Source organism: Suillus subalutaceus (assembly GCF_016647625.1).
Source record: "Suillus subalutaceus strain FC151 chromosome Unknown DFJ58scaffold_350, whole genome shotgun sequence".
NCBI classification, from domain to species: domain Eukaryota; kingdom Fungi; phylum Basidiomycota; class Agaricomycetes; order Boletales; family Suillaceae; genus Suillus; species Suillus subalutaceus.
The window spans coordinates 282-12,774 of record NW_024540599.1 but is presented as its reverse complement, the minus strand read 5'-3'; the positions used below and the strand labels follow the sequence as shown (position 1 = coordinate 12,774).

At 47.1% G+C, this 12,493-nt stretch overlaps 3 protein-coding genes across 3 annotated transcripts; all 3 read right to left on the bottom strand.

Annotated features, from left to right (window-relative positions):
• Positions 1-54: 54 nt before the first annotated feature.
• On the bottom strand, positions 55-951 carry DFJ58DRAFT_848753 (uncharacterized protein; the record flags this gene model as incomplete). Its single annotated transcript, XM_041393675.1, has 5 exons — positions 55-138; positions 339-428; positions 545-674; positions 810-851; positions 878-951. 5 exons carry the CDS (start codon positions 949-951, stop codon positions 55-57), a joined length of 420 nt encoding a protein of 139 aa, XP_041235157.1.
• A 2,598-nt stretch (positions 952-3,549) lies between these two features.
• On the bottom strand, positions 3,550-4,555 carry DFJ58DRAFT_737374 (uncharacterized protein; the record flags this gene model as incomplete). Its single annotated transcript, XM_041386932.1, has 2 exons — positions 3,550-3,891; positions 3,944-4,555. The coding sequence occupies 2 exons, from the start codon at positions 4,553-4,555 to the stop codon at positions 3,550-3,552; spliced, it is 954 nt and encodes a 317-aa protein (XP_041235156.1).
• A 3,466-nt stretch (positions 4,556-8,021) lies between these two features.
• On the bottom strand, positions 8,022-8,889 carry DFJ58DRAFT_737372 (uncharacterized protein; the record flags this gene model as incomplete). Its single annotated transcript, XM_041386931.1, has 3 exons — positions 8,022-8,060; positions 8,114-8,537; positions 8,585-8,889. The coding sequence occupies 3 exons, from the start codon at positions 8,887-8,889 to the stop codon at positions 8,022-8,024; spliced, it is 768 nt and encodes a 255-aa protein (XP_041235155.1).
• Positions 8,890-12,493: the final 3,604 nt, after the last annotated feature.

Here is a 12,493-nt window from a genome sequence, read left to right as displayed (position 1 = left end):
TGCAAAGGTGGTTGAATGGCGCACATTCAGCGCTGCCATTGCGCATGTTGATCTTCATAGTTTTCGACGTGGGTTTCCCTGCCACCCTTCGGCCTCCTCGGCGTCATCGATGCCGTCGTCACCCCCGTTGTTCATTTGCTGTCAGCAGATCAGAAAGATGCGTGGATGATGCCTAGAGTTTGACTTACCAATAGCGAACCGCGAATACTTGCAATTCTCCATGGCTGATGTGCTTTTCTGCTTAATTCAACTGCAGAGCGCTTGTGCTAGGCTTTTCTCAAATCCCTGCGAATAATTGCGCGTTAGTCAGGGCTTCGACAGGTGATCATTTGACTCACGGCATCATCAGCTGCTGATGATCGACCATCACTTCTGTACATAGCATCAGGATCTGGCTCTTTTATCAGACCCCTCTCTGATTCCTGAGCCTGTGAGTAGACTCAGTAGAGCCGACATAACAATTCTGCTTCGTAAACTTCCAGTATCCTGCGGTGACTTCTGGACGTTGCGGTTGCGGGACGGTTTCATGAAACTATTCTCGTACTACGACGAGGTCTGTGAGGAGCGCGGAAGAATGCATGATTGCTTGCGCTAGCGTTGATGCGGGTGGGTACGGATTTTTGGCAAGTAATGCGCAGGGATGGATGTGTGATTCTGGTTCAGTTTTGCGGGCACTGCAGTCACATTGAGTTAAGAACCAACAGCAAGACGCGTTCACTCGCGGCATTACAGCCTGGAGAAGGCCCCGGATATTAGCCTCCATGCGTAAGACGTCGAGTTCCTCTTGAGAGAGTCATCAGAAGACGCACTATTCTCCGCCTCTATTATTATAGTAGCTGGTGAGGCGCACTCTACTGACAAGATATCTGATACATACCGGCCGGTCGCAACACAATTGTCGTAGTCTAGGTGCAAATCCCGCGTTGGGATCAGTGAGAGCGGCAAGGTCATCTTTTCTGCCTGGTAATGGGCACAGAGAGGACTTCCGCAGAAGACAATTTGGACATCTCTCCTGATTTTGAAAATTAAAACGGCGTTGAACTGGTCGAGGTGCGTTTATCTACTTCCACGCAGTTCAAGTTCTACGCCTCATTGCTTAACAAAACGCTTCATTTTGCAACCTTCCACTTGCCTTGGACTGTCGCAATCTTCGTGTAAGCGCCTCAACTCTTAAGATTGCCAGGTTACCCACTCAATGGTGTTAACACCAGACAGCCACCTTGGATCATTGGTAAGGCCAAGTACCGCAGTCGCTCATGGTCGAAGAATGATTTCATTTCTTTGGCAAGTTCCAGATCGAAATAAGCGATTTACGCGTGGACAGGCCAAAATCGACAGGCATAGGATAGGTGTGGAGGGATGTATTTTGAACTCGATCTTGTAGCCAGGATCTTCGGAATTATAGGGACATACGATGATTTCATGTAAATCACTTCGCCTTTATTATTTGTGCATGTTTGAGCTGAATTGCCTGACTCTATGAAGTAATTGATTATCAAGCCCAGCCGAGTCCACTTCCCTTCGGTTGCAAACTACTCAAGCCTCGTCTTCACTCACATTTCTTCTGCCTCCACGCACACCACCAGCACCGTACATCGCCTTATTCTCTGCCACCACTCCCGAGATAGTGTCAGATTGTGTGATCGCAAGTCGTTTTGGCATACACGGTCCATTTCTTTAGGGTCTCTTTACCAGTGACGTCGAGGCCCGCGGAGTAGAGTGCGTGTACCGGAACAGGTGCGTATACTGTATTGCGCTCGTATGCCTGTCCTGAGTCCGATGTAGCCTTCTCATGTCGTGGTCAGTCCGATCATGATCCAACATATTGGTTTTTTCATGTCCCCTTTCCTTTATCTTCGCATAAATCCGTTAATACGGCGTCGACCACCACCGCTACTGGGGTACTTGCACAGTCCATTTTCACTTTCAGTTTTAGGTATGTCGCTCACCATATGCCATGCTCATTCTCTCAAACAACGATGTAGCAAATATTCTCTGCCTTGGCGCTCTTGGCGGTATTGCAACGCTGCCCCCAACCGCATAATTGGTCTCCGCATCGTGACTGTCACCTGTTTCAACGCGAGATACTTCGGCGGCACAACCTACTCAGTCCTCATTGCGCTCACTCAGTGCGTGGATTTTCGTTTATATATACATTATCTCACTGATCACGTATTGGCTCGGCTTTTCTACAACAATAGTCATCCCTGCAGGTCAAACGCTCGCCAACATCAATCCCAGCGCCCTTCCGCTCACATTATCATTGGCATGTGCGCCTCATCTCATGTTTTGTCGGGTATAGCATGGTACGCGTCCATGCCTCCTATATCACATCGGGCGCTAAATCTTGTAACCTTTATCCACTAGTAGGTTCCTGTAGCAGCAGATTATAATTGCCGGCTATCGGCTGATACGCCGCCCATGCGCGTATTCCTGCTTACATTCTTCGGCCTGTTCATCCGCATCTGCTTCATTAAGAGCCTTGGCGCAGCGCTCATGACAATCACAGATCCCGTACATATCGTCGTATTTGCAGACGGCTCAACGGGCGCCCAATCAAGCAAGTTCTCTCTCCTTGGGGTCGCTTTGACCAATTCGTCCTTTGCGCTTTTCTGTTATGTAAGAATGCGTGAATACCTCCTTGTAGCATGTACTAATTCAGGAATAGCACCAACAATATCGCCAATACCTACTCCGCCGGCCTGTCAATACAAGCCCCCGGATGCCCATTCGCCATCATCCTGCGCTTCTTCTGGATTTTCCTCGCTTTCGTTTGTAGCAGGGGTTGCAGGCAAACACTCCATCCATTACTCCGCCATTAACTCAGCACAGGTACCCCCAGAGCGCCCTTCTGCATGGGATATCGAAGTCAAGATCGAGGACGCAAGTCTACACTAGTACTACAGATCTTAGGGTTAGGGTCCGTCCTGGGACGGATTTCCATATATAGATAAGCCCTAACCCTAAAATCACACCAAGGCTTTGCCTACTACGAGCATAATGTGCAGCCGATGTGCCCGATAATCTACTGTCTCCCATGTATTAAATAAAAAAAGAGAACCATAAGTATCGATGTACTTCAAGATAAGGTAGGTAGCTTACCTGGTATAGTCTCCATTCTTATGATGACTTTTGATCAAGGTGCTGTGCAATACACCTGCTGAGTGGATCGCAAAGCCCATCTTTAGCCCATTGATAGACTGATGCATCATGGAGAGCTGGGCATGTTTGATGCTGCTCTTGCGGGTGTGCGCTAGAGTGCCTTCTGTTTTTGAAGTTGCATGCTAATTGTTGTTGAGCAGAATATGATCTGAGTTTGAGATGGATTCGTGTATCTGAAAAAAAAAAGAAAAAAACTCTTCCATTTCAACTCTTCCATTTCTGTTTTTATATATATATCTTGTAGCTACGAACATCCTATATACATTCATTACTTCTGTCCTGCATAGCATGTGATGTGTACCTAAACTGCTTGAAGCCTAACTTAGATGAGAAATATCCCATTCCAATGGTCCAAATATGCCATGCCAACTAGGATCAGCCACTACTTCAAGAGAAGGAATAAGGGCCTTGTATTCTAATAGCTGCCCCTCTGTTGTTGCCGCTCCAGAACCCAACAACAAGCTCTCCAAATGATGCTTTGATCGTGCCAAGAAGGCCTTGAATTCCTGATGAGGCCAGGGGTGAAGCATTGTAAACTTCCAGGATGCGTAAATTGGGAAGTGAGAGAGCATCGAAGAGATCAGATAACCTTGTGTGGGGTGTATATCCCTTGATACGCAAGGATTGAAGTCTAGTGTGCATGAATGGTTTTAAGGCCTCTATCTTTGAGATCGATATGCAGATTGATAATGATGAAAGGTCGGGTGCTAGCTGGAGCAAGTGGAAGTACTGCATTTGACTGTTCAGCATCGATTGTGATATTTGTCAGGCGGCACCATACAGGATTGCAGGAAGTTATGAGATGGTGGTTGAATAGAAGTGTATCGTGATGAAACCTCCTCACATGGAGAATACCCAGAGTGGATGGAAGGTGACTGATGAGCTCCGCCAAAGGTACTGCACTTGTACACATGATTAGCTCCTGAAGCATTGTGAGGTCCTTTAACATAAGCTCAGGCTCTTCAGCTTCAGAATCAATATTGATGCAGAGGGAAGAGATTTGACTGATGTAAGGCTGAAGAAGAACTCGTAGCCTGGCTGCATTATCTTCATAGCAATCGAGAGCCAATGAGAGTGGATATCCTTGTGATCGCTTGAGCCACAGGTCATAACCCAAGGCCCTCTCCTGCCACTCCTCCTCCTCTTCAGAGTAGGCTTGCAATGATAACTTGCACCACAAACTGGGTGTGCCCACAGTAATCTCCCTCCATCTCCGACATACTCCAGTGAGGAGAATGGGAGCTTCCAGCTGTGATGGTACCATCAAATCGCCATATTCTGTGAGATCCGGGAATTCTGGAAGGCAGATGTGAAAAATTTTGCATAGGACTTCAGTGGGCAAGTATGGTGCACTGTTTGTGAATGCGAGGTTCTTGGCTTTTTTTCTACCCATACTAGCATGCCCAGAATGATTAGGATGATATTGGTAGATTGATTTCAGTGGAAACACACCCAATTTATGTTGATAGAGGAGCAAAGGAGAATGGAAAATGGAAAAATGTCTTCAGGAAAGATGAGAAATGTTAAGAATGTTGGAACAGTGTGGACAGAACTGTGTATTTTCAACGTATAGATAACTGTGAATGTCTAAACATTACAGCTGTGTGGACAATTTTTTTTGCATCCACGGTGCATCAGGGAAATCGGTGATTCCTAATTTGACACAATTCTCGCGGATTGTTGAGGATTCGATACGTTTGATTGATATGAATGATTTTTTTAGTCCCCCTCCCAATTGTAGACAATTCACCCTAATTACTACAATACCAAAGTATAAATCACACATTAGATCCAATTCGAACATCGCGAAAAAAAATCAAATTCAGGCGAATCCTAGTCAATTTTACTACTAGCGCTCGTCACCTACTACTCCTCCGACTCTGGCATTGCGTCAATGTCAAGGAACATCAACGCCTCGTCCGTCTCGAGATCGCACACCACGTTGGCCTTGGAGCCACTGCAATACACGGTCAGTAAAATAGCGAGAAAATCAATACAACGAGTTGAACATACTAGATGAGATGAACTGCGTGGGTCACTGAAGGGCACCGGAAGCAACGTGCGCATGAATCCGTTGGCAGTAGATGGCAAGAAGCTCAGTGCTGAGTTACATTGATGGTAGAGCACGAAAGATGGGGAACACTAAGCAGAGGGCCTGAAAGTAATGGCCGTGGCACCGTCAGCGTCTGCTAAGAAGCTCGAAGGACGAGATCACGCACCATGTGAGAGCAGGACATGGCCAGGGCACTGTCAGCGTCGGGTAAGCAAGTCAAAAGGCAAGATCACACACTTCCTGAGAGTGGGACGCAACCGCGGCACCATCAGCGTCAGTAAGCAGGTCAAATGACGAGATCACGCACATCCTGAGAGTGGGACACCGCTGTGGCACCATCAGTATCAGGTAAGTAGGTCAAAAGACGAGAAGACGGCGGATGCTTCGTCTGTGGGACTTGGAGACAGGTATTGTGTTGAGGAAGATGGAAGGCATAGCAGCAGGGTGTCGAGAATCGAGATTGGCTGTATCATGAGATCGGCAATTCATAGCAAGCAATGTCAATAGAGATGGAGAGGTCATTGTCTGGCAAGGAGAAACTAGCGAATCACTCACGCAACCCATCAAAGCCCATGAAAAGTCTTCAACTGTAAGTTTGTACCCTAGCTGCCATCGCAGATATGATACTCGAGATGATGATAAGAGAACTGATCGATCGATTCGATTTGCAAAAAAAAAATTATACAAATCCGGAAAATGCCGTGAACTTTCGGAACTCACCAAGTCCAACCATCTGGCAACATTCCAGCGGTACTACTGGACTGGAATTCGTCAACGAGAGTAGCGAGCTCCCGCCCAAACTCGTCATAGTACATAGGTCGTGTATCCGCCTATCGCCCAGATACATGCAGGAAATCACATTGTCGATGGTACGAGCCCTCTAGAAAAAGGCAACCTTATTCAACCCATCCACGCCAAGTTAATACCGCTCTCAATGGTTCCATCGTGGAGATTCAGTTCACCGTGCGTCATTGGAAAATCCAATACTTTCCAAGCAACCGCGGAAAACGTAACCATTCTGAGGCTCGGTGCGGTCCACCACAATACTAACTACAAATACCTGCACATCAACGACGACAAAGACTTGGACCGACCGAAAAATCCCCCCGAGACTGACTCAGACGCGAGTGGTTCGAAAGCCTAAAAGAGGGACAGTGCCTTCCACTGCACTCATAATCATACTTGTATCTCGAAGCGTGTCTTATTTCCTATTTTTCTAGCGTATTTTCTAGGACTGTAGTACTAGTATTCGACAGCCTCGTATTCCCGAATAAAATTGGGGAAGCGCTAGAGTCGCCGGAGCAAGGTAAATAGTTGGCAACGCCGGCCCTAGTCATCATGTATCTAAAAATTTTCTCCGATGCATTTGAATTTTTTTTTCGATGCGCACATTGGCTCAGACTGTCGAATATTGGGTCTTTTTGGCACGCATTTGAGAAAACGATGAGGATTTATTATGTTTGATACAATCTGCTCTAATTGTCCCCAATATGAAAAGGGGGTTTTTCCTGATGTGATGAAAAAGGAAATACAATGCGTCCTGAAGTTCATTATGAGTTTATCTTGAAGGCCTGATGCCAAGCCCATTAGAAAATTGATGTTAAAAGTCTTTAAGTGGACATCAAAAAAGTGTAAGACAGTAGATAGGGATAGCCACCTTCACTCACTGCGGAAACAAGAAAATAGTCAGGCCGGATTAGTGTAGGGACAGACCATATATGCGGAATATAAACAGACATCGCATACAACGCAAATCCCGAAGCGCTAGACTAGCGAGAGGTACACAGTGCTGGCTCTAATCCGACACTGGACACATAAATTTTGCAGAGGTAGATTAGTTATCTGTGTATCTAATCCGACAATAGGATCATATCGGAAAACACGACTTGCACATCTGAATTATGTCTGCATACATATACAAATAGTTCTGATTAGACTCTGCAAAGGATATAGTACAAGAGGTCCATATGCTCCATATGCTTCCTAGGATTTGCCATGCACTTGCCCATAGCTTCTCGCTCGCTCTTCCCTTTGTTCTCCACACCCCACATCCACGATGCATGGATCCCAAGGCCCACAGAGACGCCCTAGCGGTGCCCCCATGTATCCTAACCAACACGGCATTAGTCAAGACCGCCAGTCTCAAATGAGTGGTCCACACCAATTTGGCCAGCCTCATCCTGGGCCGTCCCCACTCAACTTGCTCAATGACGACTTGCCACAGCACGATGAGTACTTCAGTGGACCACGGCTGCCCAATCCTGCAATGGTAAACTTGTCAGAATCAATTCAATGTGAACACAGAAAACTCACATATTATTAGCCAGGGGAAGACGGTGTAAATGAGAATATGGGAAGACCGTTGGGCAATAACAACCTACCAGAAAACCCCATTCATCCCCAGGCACAACGAGCAGCGTACACCTTCCCTGTCTATGCACGGTGTCAATAATTATATGAACCCCCAGCCGGCCAGTACACCATACCTTGGTCATGGAAACTTGCACACTCCTTTCTCATCAGGCAGTGAGCCGCGTTCTCGCTCGCAGTCCTTGGCACCAGGTGGAGGCCACGACCATGAATATAATCAGTTCGCACGACCTCATCAATCACACGGTGCGGGAACATACCCATACCAATGCGGCGGCTTGCTTTTCCAGGACCAAACTGGAGACATGCAGTACTCGGGTCCACAGGGTAGAACTGCCAGTGCCAGTGAATTGCTGCATCTGTCTGAAAGCATACAACAGTTTTGTAGTAATATTACGACCTCAAACAATGCACTTACAGCACAAGCGCAAACACTTCAAGGCGAGCCATCCAGTAGTGCTTCTAAGCCAGGTATCTTCAAGAGAGATTTCAGCTGTCCGGAGAGTGGGAGATAAGATATTTTATCACCGGGGACCTGACTGCTCGTTGGTTACCCCGCAGAGTGTGTTCTGACAGGAAAAGATCATCGAGGCAGATCAGACAGGTATCCACGGTATGCACTGAACCAGCAGGAGGGAAAACTTCGTGGCAAGAAGCGCAAACAGGAAGAGTGTAGATAGTCTTGTCCACACCAAGTACCCGATTGCTGGATTGAAGCGTTATAAAAGGAGTGTCGATGGCGGGTGCAATCGAGAGTAAAATGCAAGCCAGTATCGCAAGGAGTGCATTGCATGCAACTTGTGGAAGGTGAAACTGAAGGTGAAGCCACGAGACAAGTGCGTATATTACTAGCAGATGGTGAGGGAGGTGTGAAAGATCCGTGTGGTCTTCTCCAGCTGTCGCATTGTTATACGCGTCAAAGTGGTCAACAGCGGCAATAAGAGCCTCGGGACTGCGCATGTTAGGACCAAGGTTGGGCAGAGGGCCGCTGGATGTCACAATACCAAATCTACATCTGTAAGTGCCCCGTAATCCAATACAACATCCTCCAAAGGGTCACGAAACTCCGGAGACAAGGGAGGGGGAGGTTCATGTAACGGAACTGAAAATCCTCGAGGAACTGGCTCAATATCTGCATCACCCTGTGAGATGATGCGTTGCCCGACACGCCAGGCAAAGTTGGCCTGATCAGCAAGAGTTCGTTGGCGTAAGTCAGAGCGCTCATGCGAGCGAAAAACGTGAGGTGGAACAAGAATGCCGTTGCACTTTGTAACTTTGCAGTAGCAGCGTACAGGGGGAGCCATGTTGGTCGATTGATACAGGGTTCGGATGTGTTGAGTAGTATGGTCTAAGAGGACATAACGATATCGATATCTAGACATGTCGGACTGTATGCAGTCACGTGAGCAAAAACTCCCGTACTAGTAGAGCAGGTTGTAACGCGGGGACTTAGACAAATTTTTGAAAAACTTACTTTGCTTCAAGCGCGACCTAAACAGACGTCAAAATATTGAATATGCGGTGTTGATTAGTGGTGGAATTGCAGGTATTTGAAGAGAATAAACGGGGTCCGAATAGACGTGTTGACAAAGTTGGAAAAAGTGTCTGTTTACATGTGTTGCTCCGGAGCGAGCGATGCAAAATTTGCGACATCTCGGATTTATGTCTGATTACAAGCTAGGTACGTTTAGAGTCGTGTTACACGCGCCGTCTCCCTCTGATTAGGGTCTGCCTAAAATCTCGTTTCCGCAGTGCTTGTTACTGACTACTATGGGTCCTCGTAAATGGCAAATGCACAAGAACATGTAGACAAGTCAGAACGAAAGCAATGGTGAGCGCAACAGTTTCAGTATGTCTCTCCCATGATACATTGACATCTGGCTCAATAACATCTGGGCCATTATCGTCAGGATTATTCCTATCAGAACCTCACTTGGAACCGCCGGTTCATAACCTTGCTGCAGAACTAATTCTGATGCTGAATGAGCGTGAGGTTCAAGAACGTCATTGGAATCCCTGTCGATCGGTACTGACAAACTTCAACTGGCCGACGCGGATAATAGATGTCATGATCAACGTTCACTGGGTGGGAGTCAGTGAATGCTATAGAACATTAACAGTGGTATGTACCTCAGCACGGAGAGCTGACCTTTGGCCAGCCGTTTGCAAGGTCAGCGAACCACAACGCGAGTTTCTTGGCACTGGTGTACACGGTCTCCATAGCACATGTCCCATTAGCAACCTTTGGCAGCCTGCTTCCTTCGACCTTCTTGTCCTCCTTGTTTTCCTCTCCGCCAGCATCGTCCAGTAACTGCTGCTCACTCGCAAGAATATGGATCTAGCAAAGCACTTTGCAGATGTTCTGGAATGCGGCTTGAATGACTGATGGGCCTTGGACATACTCACCCAGAATCCAGAGGACGCTGCGGAAAGCTTTACCAAATCTGATCTCTGTCAAAGTTTGAGCGAGCTCGTCGCATATGGACTGCCGGAGGTGAGGGAACTTCTTGCCTAATTCACTATGGGTGCGACAGTGGCTGTACTTGCCTGTAAACTGCCTGTTATATCAGAAATAGCCAATGCCCTCACATCGACTCACATATTGGTATGTAAGGGCATTGATCAACTCTGGTTCACTGCGCGCTAGTTCCGCTTGCCTCTTGAATATCTTAAAGCGCGGCCGATCTTACCAACAGTTGGGCAAGCATGGCAACTGCAGACTCGTACTCGGAATTAATTCTCCAAGCTTCATCGCAGCACCGTTCTGCAGTAGCGATGTCTTGAATCCATTGGTAGATGGCAAGGCCCTTGTTATCAAGGGGGAAAACGTCATCGGAGGAGGTCCGGTTGAGCGGAAGGGAGTCGACGTATTAAAGAGAAAGAGAAAATCAGACTTAGCACGCTTGAGCGACACAAGCTCGATCAACTTGTCACCAGTGCTGTCAATCCAACAACAGCTCGCCACTGCCGAGTCATTAGATGAAAGCTATGATAGAATGCAGCTACTCACTAGTAGTGCTGAGGCTCGCTCTGTTGAGGGAAATTGGTCATCATCCATAGGGAGGTCTCCATGCTCCGCGCAAGTTCACCCAGGATATGTGAGAATACAAATGCGTCATCAAGCTCGCTGGACAGTTGGCGTAGTTGTCCGTGGCCTCCTTGAATTCACTGGTGATGAAGAGAACTGTGAATTCATGAGTGACAGTTGGCCGTGCAGGAAACGCATTGCTCACCTGTCCACGGAGGTAATAGATGTCGGTGTGATGGGACAAACTGGCTTCGTGGTGCTAAGCTGATGGAGTGATGATGTGCTACTGTACTCTGTGCTGAATCGTCAACCTTGTCTAACTAAGCCTCGGAAACAGCCGTGAGACTCTTCTCTTCGTCTCTGCTACCCATGAGACCCCTAGTCCATGCACCCCCCTAATAAGAACCGGCGCTGCCCTCGACACCACTCCTCCACTCTATTCTCCACTCTCCTCCCCTTCTACCAATCCATCTTCACTTTCATCATCTTCTTCCGTTTCGTCTTCCTCCTCCTCTTCTTCATCATTATCTTTATCCTCTCTTCCACTCTCTGCTTCGTCTTTTTTCCTTCTCTCTGCTTCGTATATTTCTTGCTTCTTCGCCAACTGAGTGCCCGTCCTGGGAATGAATGCTCTCAAGCGTCTTGCGCTAAATTCTCCTTGTATCGGTCTTCCTTCCAGCGTTTCCAGTTTGTATGAATTGAGATTTCTTGACTGGATTCGACGTGGAACCGACCATTTGGGTACTAACTTCCGTTCCGTTTTGAATGTATAATCTAAATCGTTGCAGTATACTTGAACCAATTGACCGATTTTAAAAATAACCTCACCTGGCATTCTCTGCAGAATTCTCTTATCAAACACCGCTTTACGCTTGATGGCGTGGCGGACCGTCTCCTCATAACCGTCCAGACGCTGTTGCTCCACATATGCTATCTGCGTCAACACGTCCGATTGCCTAAGTGTTGAAGCACTGTCCTCAATCCTTGTTTGTGGTGTGTTCGGCACAAGGCCAAGAAGCAATTCCTTAGGAGAAAATTTTAGTGCTGGTAATAAACGGTGATTTAGAGCGTGAACTGCGTCATCAAGGTAGTCCGGCCATTTTGTTGGGAGTTTATCCCAAGATGCTCCTTGTTGTTCGCTGTCTTCTCCCATATCTGGTGCGCATAATTGCTTTAAAATGTGCAATAATAGCTTATTAGTTCCTTCGACCAGACCATTTACCCATGGAGAGTACGCTGCCACGATATGCAGTTTACATTGTCGTGCCTCGCATAGCATCCACACCACGTCATTATTAAAGTGTCTTCCGCCGTCCGTCATGAAAGTTTCTGATGGCGTAAACGCGCTGAAGATCCCATTAAGGCTATTCATTGTCGTCTTTGCGCTGCCTGCCATTTTATATTTGAATACCCAGGTGTGTTGTGAGAATACGTCGAGGTAGACTCCTAATGTGCTATATCCGCCCTTCCCTTTAGGGAGTGCAAGATAATCGCCCACTAGTAACTCGAACGGGTGTCTCCTGGTGATTGGTTCCAATAGTGAGTGTAAATGTGTTGAGCCGAAACTTTTACACTTAGCGCAGTTTCGTATAGCCTCCATGATTGAAGCATCCAACTTCGGACTACAGATCCAATCCAACAATGTCATCTTCATTGCGTCCCTTCCCCAATGGCCTCCTTCAGTATGTTCTTTTTCTGCTAAATTTTTTGCTTCTTCCTTCGATATACACTCTACCTTGGCTCTTGCTCTGGTTTGATCCCGCAATGGACCTTCTCATTTTGCGTAGGCTTTTATCAGTGATCTGTAAAAACTTGTGAGTCCTAAGAATGACGTCAATCCCATTGCGTTCACTGGTCTTGGCCAATTTACGATCGCTGTC